The sequence below is a fragment of the Pseudophryne corroboree genome, chromosome 12, assembly GCF_028390025.1.
Source record: "Pseudophryne corroboree isolate aPseCor3 chromosome 12, aPseCor3.hap2, whole genome shotgun sequence".
NCBI lineage: Eukaryota > Metazoa > Chordata > Amphibia > Anura > Myobatrachidae > Pseudophryne > Pseudophryne corroboree.
This window is the reverse complement of record NC_086455.1, coordinates 14,271,665-14,286,234: the sequence shown is the minus strand read 5'-3', so window position 1 is coordinate 14,286,234 and position 14,570 is coordinate 14,271,665. Positions and strand designations below refer to the sequence as shown.

At 46.8% G+C, this 14,570-nt stretch overlaps 2 protein-coding genes across 2 annotated transcripts in view; one reads left to right on the top strand and one right to left on the bottom strand.

The window, feature by feature from the left end:
* LOC134980299 (signaling lymphocytic activation molecule-like) overlaps window positions 1-14,570 on the top strand; it is a 53,939-nt gene that overhangs the window by 17,289 nt on the left and 22,080 nt on the right. The window contains exon 4 of the mRNA XM_063947054.1: window positions 12,529-12,636. Coding sequence (XP_063803124.1) covers window positions 12,529-12,636 — 108 coding nt within the window. The remainder of the gene's footprint in view (window positions 1-12,528; window positions 12,637-14,570) is intronic.
* Window positions 1-14,570, bottom strand: part of NAXE (NAD(P)HX epimerase) — an 84,568-nt gene that overhangs the window by 69,195 nt on the left and 803 nt on the right. The gene's annotated exons all lie outside the window — the stretch shown is intronic.

Genomic DNA, 14,570 nt, shown 5'->3' with positions numbered 1-14,570 from the left:
ACGTTCTCCTCCCTGCATAACATTCACATTCTCCTCCCTGCATAACGTTCTCCTCCCTGCATAACATTCACATTCTCCTCCCTGCATAACGTTCTCCTCCCTGCATAACATTCACATTCTCCTCCCTGCATAACGTTCTCCTCCCTGCATAACATTCACATTCTCCTCCCTGCATAACGTTCTCTTCCCTGCATAACGTTCTCCTCCCTGCATAACATTCACATTCTCCTCCCTGCATAACGTTCTCCTCCCTGCATAACGTTCTCCTCCCTGCATAACATTCTCCTCCCTGCATAACGTTCTCCTCCCTGCATAACATTCTCCTCCCTGTATAACGTTCTCCTCCCTGCATAACATTCTCCTCCCTGCATAACATTCTCCTCCCTGCATAACATTCTCCTCCCTGCATAACATTCACATTCTCCTCCCTGCATAACGTTCTCCTCCCTGCATAACGTTCTCCTCCCTGCATAACGTTCTCCTCCCTGCATAACATTCACATTCTCCTCCCTGCATAACGTTCTCCTCCCTGCATAACGTTCTCCTCCCTGCATAACATTCTCCTCCCTGCATAACATTCTCCTCCCTGCATAACATTCTCCTCCCTGTATAACGTTCTCCTCCCTGCATAACATTCTCCTCCCTGCATAATGTTCTCCTCCCTGCATAACGTTCTCCTCCCTGCATAACGTTCTCCCTGTATAACGTTCTCCTCCCTGCATAACATTCTCCTCCCTGTATAACGTTCTCCTCCCTGCATAACATTCTCCTCCCTGCATAACATTCTCCTCCCTGTATAACGTTCTCCTCCCTGCATAACATTCTCCTCCCTGCATAATGTTCTCCTCCCTGCATAACGTTCTCCTCCCTGCATAACGTTCTCCTCCCTGCATAACGTTCTCCTCCCTGCATAACGTTCTCCTCCCTGCATAACGTTCTCCTCCCTGCATAACGTTCTCCTCCCTGCATAACGTTCTCCTCCCTGCATAACGTTCTCCTCCCTGCATAACATTCTCCTCATAACGTTCTCCTCCCTGCATAACATTCACATTCTCCTCCCTGCATAACGTTCTCCTCCCTGCATAACATTCACATTCTCCTCCCTGCATAACGTTCTCCTCCCTGCATAACATTCACATTCTCCTCCCTGCATAACGTTCTCCTCCCTGCATAACATTCACATTCTCCTCCCTGCATAACGTTCTCCTCCCTGCATAACATTCACATTCTCCTCCCTGCATAACGTTCTCCTCCCTGCATAACGTTCTCCTCCCTGCATAACGTTCTCCTCCCTGCATAACATTCTCCTCCCTGCATAACATTCTCCTCCCTGTATAACGTTCTCCTCCCTGCATAACATTCTCCTCCCTGTATAACGTTCTCCTCCCTGCATAACATTCACATTCTCCTCCCTGCATAACGTTCTCCTCCCTGCATAACGTTCTCCTCCCTGCATAACATTCACATTCTCCTCCCTGCATAACATTCACATTCTCCTCCCTGCATAACGTTCTCCTCCCTGCATAACGTTCTCCTCCCTGCATAACGTTCACATTCTCCTCCCTGCATAACGTTCTCCTCCCTGCATAACATTCACATTCTCCTCCCTGCATAACGTTCTCCTCCCTGCATAACATTCACATTCTCCTCCCTGCATAACGTTCTCCTCCCTGCATAACATTCACATTCTCCTCCCTGCATAACGTTCTCTTCCCTGCATAACGTTCTCCTCCCTGCATAACATTCACATTCTCCTCCCTGCATAACGTTCTCCTCCCTGCATAACGTTCTCCTCCCTGCATAACGTTCTCCTCCCTGCATAACATTCTCCTCCCTGTATAACGTTCTCCTCCCTGCATAACATTCTCCTCCCTGCATAACATTCTCCTCCCTGCATAACATTCTCCTCCCTGCATAACATTCACATTCTCCTCCCTGCATAACGTTCTCCTCCCTGCATAACGTTCTCCTCCCTGCATAACGTTCTCCTCCCTGCATAACATTCACATTCTCCTCCCTGCATAACGTTCTCCTCCCTGCATAACGTTCTCCTCCCTGCATAACATTCTCCTCCCTGCATAACATTCTCCTCCCTGCATAACATTCTCCTCCCTGTATAACGTTCTCCTCCCTGCATAACATTCTCCTCCCTGCATAATGTTCTCCTCCCTGCATAACGTTCTCCTCCCTGCATAACGTTCTCCCTGTATAACGTTCTCCTCCCTGCATAACATTCTCCTCCCTGTATAACGTTCTCCTCCCTGCATAACATTCTCCTCCCTGCATAACATTCTCCTCCCTGTATAACGTTCTCCTCCCTGCATAACATTCTCCTCCCTGCATAATGTTCTCCTCCCTGCATAACGTTCTCCTCCCTGCATAACGTTCTCCTCCCTGCATAACGTTCTCCTCCCTGCATAACGTTCTCCTCCCTGCATAACGTTCTCCTCCCTGCATAACGTTCTCCTCCCTGCATAACGTTCTCCTCCCTGCATAACATTCTCCTCATAACGTTCTCCTCCCTGCATAACATTCACATTCTCCTCCCTGCATAACGTTCTCCTCCCTGCATAACATTCACATTCTCCTCCCTGCATAACGTTCTCCTCCCTGCATAACATTCACATTCTCCTCCCTGCATAACGTTCTCCTCCCTGCATAACATTCACATTCTCCTCCCTGCATAACGTTCTCCTCCCTGCATAACATTCACATTCTCCTCCCTGCATAACGTTCTCCTCCCTGCATAACGTTCTCCTCCCTGCATAACGTTCTCCTCCCTGCATAACATTCTCCTCCCTGCATAACATTCTCCTCCCTGTATAACGTTCTCCTCCCTGCATAACATTCTCCTCCCTGTATAACGTTCTCCTCCCTGCATAACATTCTCCTCCCTGCATAACATTCTCCTCCCTGCATAACATTCTCCTCCCTGCATAACATTCTCCTCCCTGCATAACATTCACATTCTCCTCCCTGCATAACGTTCTCCTCCCTGCATAACGTTCTCCTCCCTGCATAACGTTCTCCTCCCTGCATAACATTCACATTCTCCTCCCTGCATAACGTTCTCCTCCCTGCATAACGTTCTCCTCCCTGCATAACATTCTCCTCCCTGCATAACATTCTCCTCCCTGCATAACATTCTCCTCCCTGTATAACGTTCTCCTCCCTGCATAACATTCTCCTCCCTGCATAATGTTCTCCTCCCTGCATAACGTTCTCCTCCCTGCATAACGTTCTCCCTGTATAACGTTCTCCTCCCTGCATAACATTCTCCTCCCTGTATAACGTTCTCCTCCCTGCATAACATTCTCCTCCCTGCATAACATTCTCCTCCCTGTATAACGTTCTCCTCCCTGCATAACATTCTCCTCCCTGCATAATGTTCTCCTCCCTGCATAACGTTCTCCTCCCTGCATAACGTTCTCCTCCCTGCATAACGTTCTCCTCCCTGCATAACGTTCTCCTCCCTGCATAACGTTCTCCCTGTATAACGTTCTCCTCCCTGCATAACATTCTCCTCCCTGTATAACGTTCTCCTCCCTGCATAACATTCTCCTCCCTGCATAATGTTCTCCTCCCTGCATAACGTTCTCCTCCCTGCATAACGTTCTCCTCCCTGCATAACGTTCTCCTCCCTGCATAACATTCTCCTCCCTGCATAATGTTCTCCTCCCTGCATAACGTTCTCCTCCCTGCATAACGTTCTCCTCCCTGCATCATGTTCTCCTCCCTGCATAACGTTCTCCTCCCTGTATAACGTTCTCCTCCCTGCATAACGTTCTCCTCCCTGCATAACGTTCTCCTCCCTGCATAACGTTCTCCTCCCTGCATAACGTTCTCCTCCCTGCATAACATTCTCCTCCCTGCATAACATTCTCCTCCCTGTATAACGTTCTCCTCCCTGCATAACATTCTCCTCCCTGCATAATGTTCTCCTCCCTGCATAACGTTCTCCTCCCTGCATAACGTTCTCCTCCCTGCATAACGTTCTCCTCCCTGCATAACATTCTCCTCCCTGCATAATGTTCTCCTCCCTGCATCATGTTCTCCTCCCTGCATAACGTTCTCCTCCCTGTATAACGTTCTCCTCCCTGCATAACGTTCTCCTCCCTGCATAACGTTCTCCTCCCTGCATAACATTCTCCTCCCTGCATAACGTTCTCCTCCCTGCATAATGTTCTCCTCCCTGTATAACGTTCTCCTCCCTGCATAACATTCTCCTCATAACGTTCTCCTCCCTGCATAACGTTCTCCTCCCTGCATAACGTTCTCCTCCTTGCATAACATTCTCCTCATAACGTTCTCCTCCCTGCATAACGTTCTCCTCCCTGCATAACATTCACATTCTCCTCCCTGCATAACGTTCTCTTCCCTGCATAACGTTCTCCTCCCTGCATAACATTCTCCCTGTATAACGTTCTCCTCCCTGTATAACGTTCTCCTCCCTGCATAACGTTCTCCTCCCTGCATAACGTTCTCCTCCCTGCATAACATTCTCCTCCCTGCATAACGTTCTCCTCCCTGCATAACATTCTCCTCCCTGCATAACGTTCTCCTCCCTGCATAACGTTCTCCTCCCTGTATAACGTTCTCCTCCCTGCATAACATTCTCCTCATAACGTTCTCCTCCCTGCATAACGTTCTCCTTCCTGCATAACGTTCTCCTCCCTGCATAACATTCACATTCTCCTCCCTGCATAACGTTCTCTTCCCTGCATAACGTTCTCCTCCCTGCATAACATTCTCCTCCCTGTATAACGTTCTCCTCCCTGTATAACGTTCTCCTCCCTGCATAACGTTCTCCTCCCTGCATAACGTTCTCCTCCCTGCATAACATTCTCCTCCCTGCATAACATTTTCCTCCCTGTATAACGTTCTGCTCTATAACGTTCTCCTCCCTGCATAACGTTCTCCTCCCTGCATAACGTTCTCCTCCCTGCATAACGTCCTGCATAACGTTCTCCTCCCTGCATAACATTCTCCTCCCTGCATAACATTCTCCTCCCTGTATAACGTTCTCCTCTATAACGTTCTCCTCCCTGCATAACGTTCTCCTCCCTGCATAATGTTCTCCTCCCTGTATAACGTTCTCCTCCCTGCATAACATTCTCCTCATAACGTTCTCCTCCCTGCATAACGTTCTCCTCCCTGCATAACGTTCTCCTCCCTGCATAACGTTCTCCTCCCTGCATAACATTCTCCTCATAACGTTCTCCTCCCTGCATAACGTTCTCCTCCCTGCATAACATTCACATTCTCCTCCCTGCATAACGTTCTCTTCCCTGCATAACGTTCTCCTCCCTGCATAACATTCTCCCTGTATAACGTTCTCCTCCCTGTATAACGTTCTCCTCCCTGTATAACGTTCTCCTCCCTGCATAACATTCTCCTCCCTGCATAACGTTCTCCTCCCTGCATAACATTCTCCTCCCTGCATAACGTTCTCCTCCCTGCATAACGTTCTCCTCCCTGTATAACGTTCTCCTCCCTGCATAACATTCTCCTCATAACGTTCTCCTCCCTGCATAACGTTCTCCTCCCTGCATAACGTTCTCCTCCCTGCATAACATTCTCCTCATAACGTTCTCCTCCCTGCATAACGTTCTCCTTCCTGCATAACGTTCTCCTCCCTGCATAACATTCACATTCTCCTCCCTGCATAACGTTCTCTTCCCTGCATAACGTTCTCCTCCCTGCATAACATTCTCCTCCCTGTATAACGTTCTCCTCCCTGTATAACGTTCTCCTCCCTGTATAACGTTCTCCTCCCTGCATAACGTTCTCCTCCCTGCATAACATTCTCCTCCCTGCATAACATTTTCCTCCCTGTATAACGTTCTGCTCTATAACATTCTCCTCCCTGCATAACGTTCTCCTCCCTGCATAACGTTCTCCTCCCTGCATAACGTCCTGCATAACGTTCTCCTCCCTGCATAACGTTCTCCTCCCTGCATAACGTTCTCCTCCCTGCATAACATTCTCCTCCCTGCATAACATTCTCCTCCCTGCATAACATTCTCCTCCCTGTATAACGTTCTCCTCTATAACGTTCTCCTCCCTGCATAACGTTCTCCTCCCTGCATAATGTTCTCCTCCTTGCATAACGTTCTCCTCCCTGCATAACGTTCTCCTCCCTGCATAACGTTCTCCTCCCTCCATAACGTTCTCCTCCCTGCATAACGTTCTCCTCCCTGCATAACGTTCTCCTCCCTGTATAACGTTCTCCTCCCTGCATAACGTTCTCCTCCCTGCATTACGTTCTCCTCCCTGCATAACGTTCTCCTCCCTGCATAACATTCTCCTCCCTCCATAACGTTCTCCTCCCTGCATAACGTTCTCCTCCCTGCATAACGTTCTCCTCCCTGTATAACGTTCTCCTCCCTGCATAACGTTCTCCTCCCTGCATTACGTTCTCCTCCCTGCATAACGTTCTCCTCCCTGCATAACATTCTCCTCCCTGCATAACTTTCTCCTCCCTGCATAACTTTCTCCTCCCTGCATAACGTTCTCCTCCCTGCATAACGTTCTCCTCCCTGCATAACGTTCTCCTCCCTGCATAACGTTCTCCTCCCTGCATAACGTTCTCCTCCCTGCATAATGTTCTCCTCCCTGTATAACGTTCTCCTCCCTGCATAACGTTCTCCTCCCTGCATTACGTTCTCCTCCCTGCATAACGTTCTCCTCCCTGCATAACGTTCTCCTCCCTGCATAATGTTCTCCTCCCTGCATAATGTTCTCCTCCCTGCATAACGTTCTCCTCCCTGCATAACGTTCTCCTCCCTGCATAACGTTCTCCTCCATGCATAACGTTCTCCTCCATGCATAACGTTCTCCTCCCTGCATAACGTTCTCCTCCCTGCATAACGTTCCCTGCATAACATTCTCCTCCCTGCATAACATTCTGCTCTCTGCATCCTCTAGGACGTAAGAGAAAGCATGGGGTTATAATAACAAAAAACATTAATTTAGCAAAAACAACAATTCAGCAGGGTCAGATTTATGGGCCCTACACACTGATCAATACCAATGAAAGATATGAACGATCTCGTTCATTAATGAATGAGATATCGTTCATATCTTTCAGTGTGTAGGCACCAACGATGAACGATGCGCGGCCCCGCGCTCGTTCATCGCTGGTACCGGCTCGTTTAAACATACAAGCCAATATGGACGATCTCCTCCATATTAGCATGCAGTGCAATGGAGCTCGGTTGACGGGGGGAGTGAAGAAACTTCACTCCCCCCGTCACCACCCCCCGCTGCCGGCTTGCTTGTCTGCCGTATCGGCCGTCAGCTCGGTGGCGGGTCACTAGGTGTGTAGGGCCCTTTAGGCAGATAACCACTGGACGGTATAAGGCCTACGTGATCCGCTAGCCACACTCTCTGTCAGACCACGTGTTTCACGCGCAGTGTACGGCACCTATATTACTTTTATTCAGCATTTCTCAAAACCTCAGGTCGTTTTTTGTTGCTGATTAACAAAACCTGTGACCTAAATATTGTGCAGAACAAAAACATTCGATCTTTCTTGCCTCCCTCAAGCAGCCTCATTTGCCTGCTGAGCTAAATATCTGACACCTGCATTTCAGTTTCACCACGTCTCCTCTGTACTTTATAAGCACATGTGGCTTGTATCTGCAATCAGTGGTAGGGCGGGTACATTCCAGCTGTGCAATATACCAGCTAAACTGGGTCCTCAGGAACCCACACAGTTCAAGTTTCCTAGGTCACTCAGCCAGCAGGGGCACAGGTGTACTCATTACTCACTGACACATTTTCCAGGTCACCCAGCAGGAGCACAGGTGTACTCATTACTCACTGACACATTCCCCAGGTCACCCAGCAGGAGCACAGGTGTACTTATTACTCACTGACACATTTTCCAGGTTACCTAGCAGGTGCACAGGTGTACTCATTACCCACTGACAAATTTCCCAGGTCATCTAGCAGGAGCACAGGTGTACTCATTACTCACTGACACATTTCCCAGGTCACCCAGCAGGAGCACAGGTGTACTCCTTACTCACTGACACATTTCCCAGGTCACCCAGCAGGAGCACATGTGTAGTCATTCCTCAGTGACACATTTTCCAGGTCACCTAGCAGGTGCACAAGTGTACTCATTACTCACTGACACATTTGCCAGGTCACCTAGCATGTGCACATGTGTAGTCATTTCTCACTGACACATTTCCCAGGTCACCTAGCAGGTGCACAGGTGTACTCATTACTCACTGACACATTTCCCAGGTCACCCAGCAGGTGCACAGGTGTTCTCATTACTCACTGACACATTTTCCAGGTCACCTAGCAGGTGCACATGTGTAGTCATTCCTCACTGACACGTTTCCCAGGTCACCCAGCAGGTGCACAGGTGTACTCATTACTCGCTGACACATTTCCCAGGTCACCCAGCAGGTGCACATGTGTACTCATTACTCACTGACACATTTTCCAGGTCACCTAGCAGGTGCATAGGTGTACTCATTCCTCACTGACACATTTCCCAGGTCACCCAGCAGGCGCACAGGAGTATTCATTACTCACTGACACATTTTAAAAGATCCACAGGTAATGCTCATTATTTACAAAAGACAAAAATTGGAGTATAACTAGCGCTCAGTCCTGTAACAACATGAATGTCCAATAATAGTCCAGATAAAATGAACCTTTTTGGAACGTATCTTAATGGAAGTCGATGGACAACTTGTATAGACAGTGGGACTTCTGTTCTTCACTCCATACAGTCCTTTTTTCAGTGAGATATGTACCTCAAACAGAATCAAATAAAAAATAACATAGTGTAGTATGTCAAAAAAGATGTGATATCACCCACGTGGATGGATAAAGTAGGTGCGATGGAAGGAATTGCGTACCAGACTCACATGTGAAATGAGTGAATGACTCCCATAAAGGTATCTTTCAGCCTTCTATCGTGAATATGTGAGTAGACCAATCACGGACACACCTTTACACAATGATCGACCAATATTAGGACGTACCGTACTCGCATAACAAATAACAAAGGTATTCCCATAACGGTATCTTTAACCACCAGTCACCGATAGTGTGAATGGACAATTCGTGAACACACCTTCATACAGTAATCCCTAAAAGGGACGTACCGTACTCGCATAATACATCGCAGTTGTACTCCCATAACGGTTTCTTTCTCCTTATCCCTCAAATGTGTATTACTTGAAGGAGGTGGTATTATATAGATAGGATCTCCCAATCAAAAATGTCACCAGAAAAAAACAAAGCGTAGGCTTGTAAAATACTTTAAAATTTATTACAGAAAAAAAGAGAGATTAAACAAAGGGGGGGGGGGGGGGGGGTGACAGGCTATAGATGGAACATAGGTGTACCTGAGAAGCAAAGCCGGCCGTGAATTGCCTGACAGGATGGACCTAAACCGTCTCTCCCAATACTCCTAGGACTGGTGGTTAAAGATACCGTTATTTGAATACCTTTGTTATTTGTTATGTGAGTACGGTACGTCCTAATATTGGTCGATCATTGTGTAAAGGTGTGTCTGTGATTGGTCTACTCACATATACACGATAGAAGGCTGAAAGATACCTTTATGGGAGTCATTCACTCATTTCACATATGAGTCTGGTACGCAATTCCTTCCATCGCACCTACTTTATCCATCCACGTGGGTGATATCACATCTTTTTTGACATACTACACTATGTTATTTTTTATTTGATTCTGTTTGAGGTACATATCTCACTGAAAAAAGGACTGTATGGAGTGAAGAACATTAGTCCCACTGTCTATACAAGTTGTCCATCGACTTCCATTAAGATACGTTCCAAAAAGGTTCATTTTATCTGGACTATTATTGGACGTTCATGTTGTTACAGGACTGAGCGCTAGTTATACTCCTATTTTTGTCTTGTGTGCTTGTATTGCAGGGATTTGGTGGTCCCTTTGTGTGTATTCAGCTGCATAAGTCTATTTTGTGCGCCTTGGGACTGTTCTCTTTTGTATTTTTAAATGCTCGTTATTTCACTTGCGATTCCGTGAGGAGACCTGGAAAACATGAACTGTTGGGTTCCTGAGGACAGAGTTTGAGAACCACTGCTGTAGCCAGCAATGTTGTGTGTTTTCGCCCATTCCTGAGGTGCCATCACTTTGATAACCCCATTAGTTTATTCTTCAGACTCTTACGGACGTCTTACTTCCTGCGGCCATGCTGTGCGACTGTAGGGCTACATAGTCAGAACTTTGATATTTCACTGATCTGTGAGGGATGTTGCGATTTTGTACGCAGCCACTGGGATCGGCAAAGGCACTGGTGGACTTCTCAATACAAATCCTGGTATTGGCATATATATTCACATCCACTGTGTACAACATGGCAGCTGCACTGCATTTGTGCACATCTCTGCGCAGGTCCCATATTCCAATCATCAGAAGCCTATTAACCTACTAGTGTATTGTTGGAGTGTGGGAGGAAACCAGAGCACCCAGAGGAATCCCATGTAATGTATGTGGAGAACATACAAACTCCACACAAATAGCTCAGTGGTAAGGCACTGAACTTACGATCTCAGGGCTGTGAGGCAGTAATGCTAACCACTATTCCAACCATGCTGCAAAACGGACATTAGTTACCCAGTAATATTCTCAGACAACTCTCAGCGCTGCTAGTTGGAAACTATTCAGAGGACATTTAGAGGCCTATTTATCAAATATATGTGTGCAATATTCCCCCAAAACTGCTGATTTTGGGTAGACACCACAAATATTAAAGATCCCCCAAATGTTCTATGGAGGGATCGCAGATACCTGCTGTGGTCTCTCCATTTCCGACAGCAGTCGCAGCCCCCGTAGGTTTGCTGTCAGATCATCCCGGAGATTGGTCCTGAGAGTATAATGTCATCTCCAGATGGTGTTATCCTATAAGATTCTATGGGCTATCAATTTGCATTTTTGTTGTCTCGGTGAGGGAGACAGAGACTCCGGTGGCGCATGTGCAGGCCGACGCCCGTGCATGTGCATTGGCTGCTGAGGACCCAAATTTCAGAGAACCTTCTTCTGGCTAGAACAAGGCAGAAAATTTATGTGAAAATATTCATTTTCACTCTGCAAATTTATGCAAAAAATATCACATCCACATCTGAAATGTCGACATGAGAAATACCGCCATTCTCAAATGTTGATGTTAGGGTTAGGCAGCGGGATGGGAGGGTTAGGGTAACCAGTGGTGCCGAGAAAGGGGGAATGGGTGAGGGTACAAATTACGTGGGCCCAGGTCTGATGGAGGGGCCCAGCAAGGGTCCAGTAGGGGCCCAAGCCCCTCCCCCTTACCTGGCAGCAGCAGCTCTTCTCCTCAGCCCAGCACACTCTGCTGTGTACTGTGCTGCAGTGTGGCCATGGAGGTGCTTAAAATACAATTTTGTTCTGTATTTTTTTCTAAAGGTACATAACCACACCTCCTGTGATTAGGCCACTCCCCTTGAAAAGTTCCTGGGCCCAGCCCAGCTTTCGACTGCCCTGAGGGTAACTCACTAGCGGAGGTTAGGGATAGGCTGCGGGACTGGAGGGTTAGGTTAGGCTGCCTGTGGTAGGTTAGGGATAGGGGGAGAATACCCGCTGGGGCCTCCACTTGGTCCAATGTCTGCGCTGGTACTGCTCCACATGTGACCGGCGTGACACCTGGAGACGCCAGAAGCAGGTAAGTAACCGCTAGACCACCAGGTACAGTCTGTCGACATGTGGTCACATGATGAATGTCGGCTGTATATACCGCAACTCAGTATATTTCTGCATTAATAAGGCGATCAGCAGCTTCCGCTGCAGCTCATTTTCCCTCTGTTCCCCATGCAGGCTGCAGGACCTGAACAGGACTGCACTGCACTGTACTGGAGTCCATGGTTCAGTAAGGAACTTGCAGGCATTTACAGTTTGAGCAGATCTCAGTCAATGGAGCAGAGCCTTTTAGCTGCAGGGTTCCAACCTCTAAAGCTGTTCCAGCATCCCTAAATTGTATGGTATACACTCACTCCACTAAAGCTCAGCTCCATCACCAGTGTACATGTAACAGTGAGTACGGCTGCACCTGCACGCACATAATTTCCAACAATCCCCAACGTGAGTGTAATAGCTAACTGTGCGGGGGGCTGTTACAGATGATTGACCGCAAGCGGCACCATATGGGCTGGTGGTAGATGGCGGGTGTTTTGCAAGTTACATTAGAAACATTGGTCTGCCTTGTTGGCTATAATTTGTGTTTCTTTCTAATACATGTGGCTGGTACTACAAAAATGTACCTACTGTAATTTATAAAGGTATTACAGGTCACTGAGTCCGTGACCATATTTAGAATATCTGTAATAATTCAGGCTAGGGGGCGTGATTCTTTATAATATCCAAGTTTTTTATAATGAACACAGAAGTGATGATGTCAGAACTCAACTTTTATAGTGATGTTGTTTAGGAATTACATATATTATTATCACTTTTATCTATTGCCATATTTTTACTGTCTGATTTCCTTTTTCCTTCTAGCTAAGAGTCCAGTGAATTTTGATCTAATATATATTATATCTGCAACAGTTGCCATTATTCTAATGATCACACTGGTCTTCATAATAAAAGTATGCCTCCACAAAATAGGTAAGTGCATGTCATACTGGGGTGCCATTCATCATGTTCATCCGTTATGTCTTTGCCTGCTTGGGCTGTGAATATTCACCAGTGTGGGGGATTGAAAAAAGTGACGAAAGGTTAGAATGTGGTTTATTAAGAATATTCACATAATATTTGGACAACATCAATCAAATGTCACAACTCTCCCAGCAAAATGACTGGGGTGGATAATTATATCATTATAATGCTTGGGGCATTTTAGAAAAACAACATTAAAAATGTTAACGTTGCTAATAAAGTTTTTTTAATACAGTCTACAGATAAACTTTATTTATATGTTGCATAAAAAACATTTCTTAACATGTTTACGGAAGAAATATAGGTGCTTATGGCATTGTACAATAGAAACCATAGGTGGTCATTCCGAGTTGATCGCTAGCTGCCATTGTTCGCAGCTCAGCGATCAGGCTAAAAATCGGCATTTCTGCACATGCGTATGGACCGCAATGCGCACGCGCGACGTACGGGTACAAAGGCCTTTGTGGTTTTGCACAGGTTCTAGCAACGTTTTAATTCGCACTGGCGGCCGCAAGAAGATTGACAGCAAAGGGGCGTTTCTGGGTGTCAACTGACCGTTTTCAGGGAGTGCTAAGAAAAATGCAGGCGTGCCAGGGATAACGCAGGCGTGGCTGGGCGGGTGTATGACGTCAAAAGCCAACCCTCCAACATTAGAATCATCGCACACGAAGAGTAAGTTCAGGCCTGGTCTTGTTTTGCACAAAATGTTTTTGCAGGCGCTCGGCTGCACAGGCGTTCGCACATCTGCAAAGCAAAAATACACTCCCAGTGGGCGGCGACAATGTTTTGCACGGCTGCTAAAAACTGCTAGCGAGCAAACAACTCGGAATGACCACCATAGTTTTGTTATTCAGTCATTGTTTATTGGGGGTCATTCCGAGTTGTTCGCTCGCAAGCTGCTTTTAGCAGCTTTGCACACGCTAAGCCGCCGCCTACTGGGAGTGAATCTTAGCTTCTTAAAATTGCGAACAAAAGATTCGCAATATTGCGATAAGACATCTCTGTGCAGTTTCTGAGTAGCTCGAGACTTACTCTGCCAGTGCGATCAGTTCAGTGCTTGTCGTTCCTGGTTTGACATCACAAACACACCCAGCGTTCGCCCAGACACTCCTCCGTTTCTCCAGCCACTCCCGCGTTTTTCCCAGAAACGGTAGCGTTTTTTCACACACTCCCATAAAACGGCCAGTTTCCGCCCAGAAACACCCACTTCCTGTCAATCACATTACGATCACCAGAACGAAGAAAAAACCGTGAGTAAAATTCCTAACTGCATAGCAAATTTACTTGGCGCAGTCGCAGTGCGAACATTGCGCATGCGCACTAAGCGGAAAAACGCTGCGATGCGAAGAAATTTACCGAGCGAACAACTCGGAATGACCCCCATTGTGTGTTTCTTTACGTCTCCAACAAATTAATAATTGATTGCAGTTCATTTGAGCCACCACGCCAGATCTCATGCACCTACATTTTCCTATTTTTGTATCTCAATTTTTCAAAAATTTCTTAATCATCACTTGAGTTTTTCCATTGTTTTAACATTTGATCACACCCGTGACCCAGGAACCACCTCCATGAGCTTTACCCATTAACGAACACGCTGACATCGAGGCTGCATATTCATTTTAAAAAATCAATGCAGGAATTGCCTGCCCGTGGGCATGTGTGCTTATACTGTAGTAGGTACCACAATTCGCAGGGGAAAGGCTACAAACTGCCAGAACGAGTTTGCATATCCTCTGTGGTTAAGCCAAACCCTACCAATCAAAAACAGAATAATTTCAGTTACATCCTGGAGACCACACAGTGAAATATCTAGGCCTATACTGCTCAGGGGACCACCACTGGCTAACACTAGCTTGCAATTGTCCCCTTTAACTGTCTGT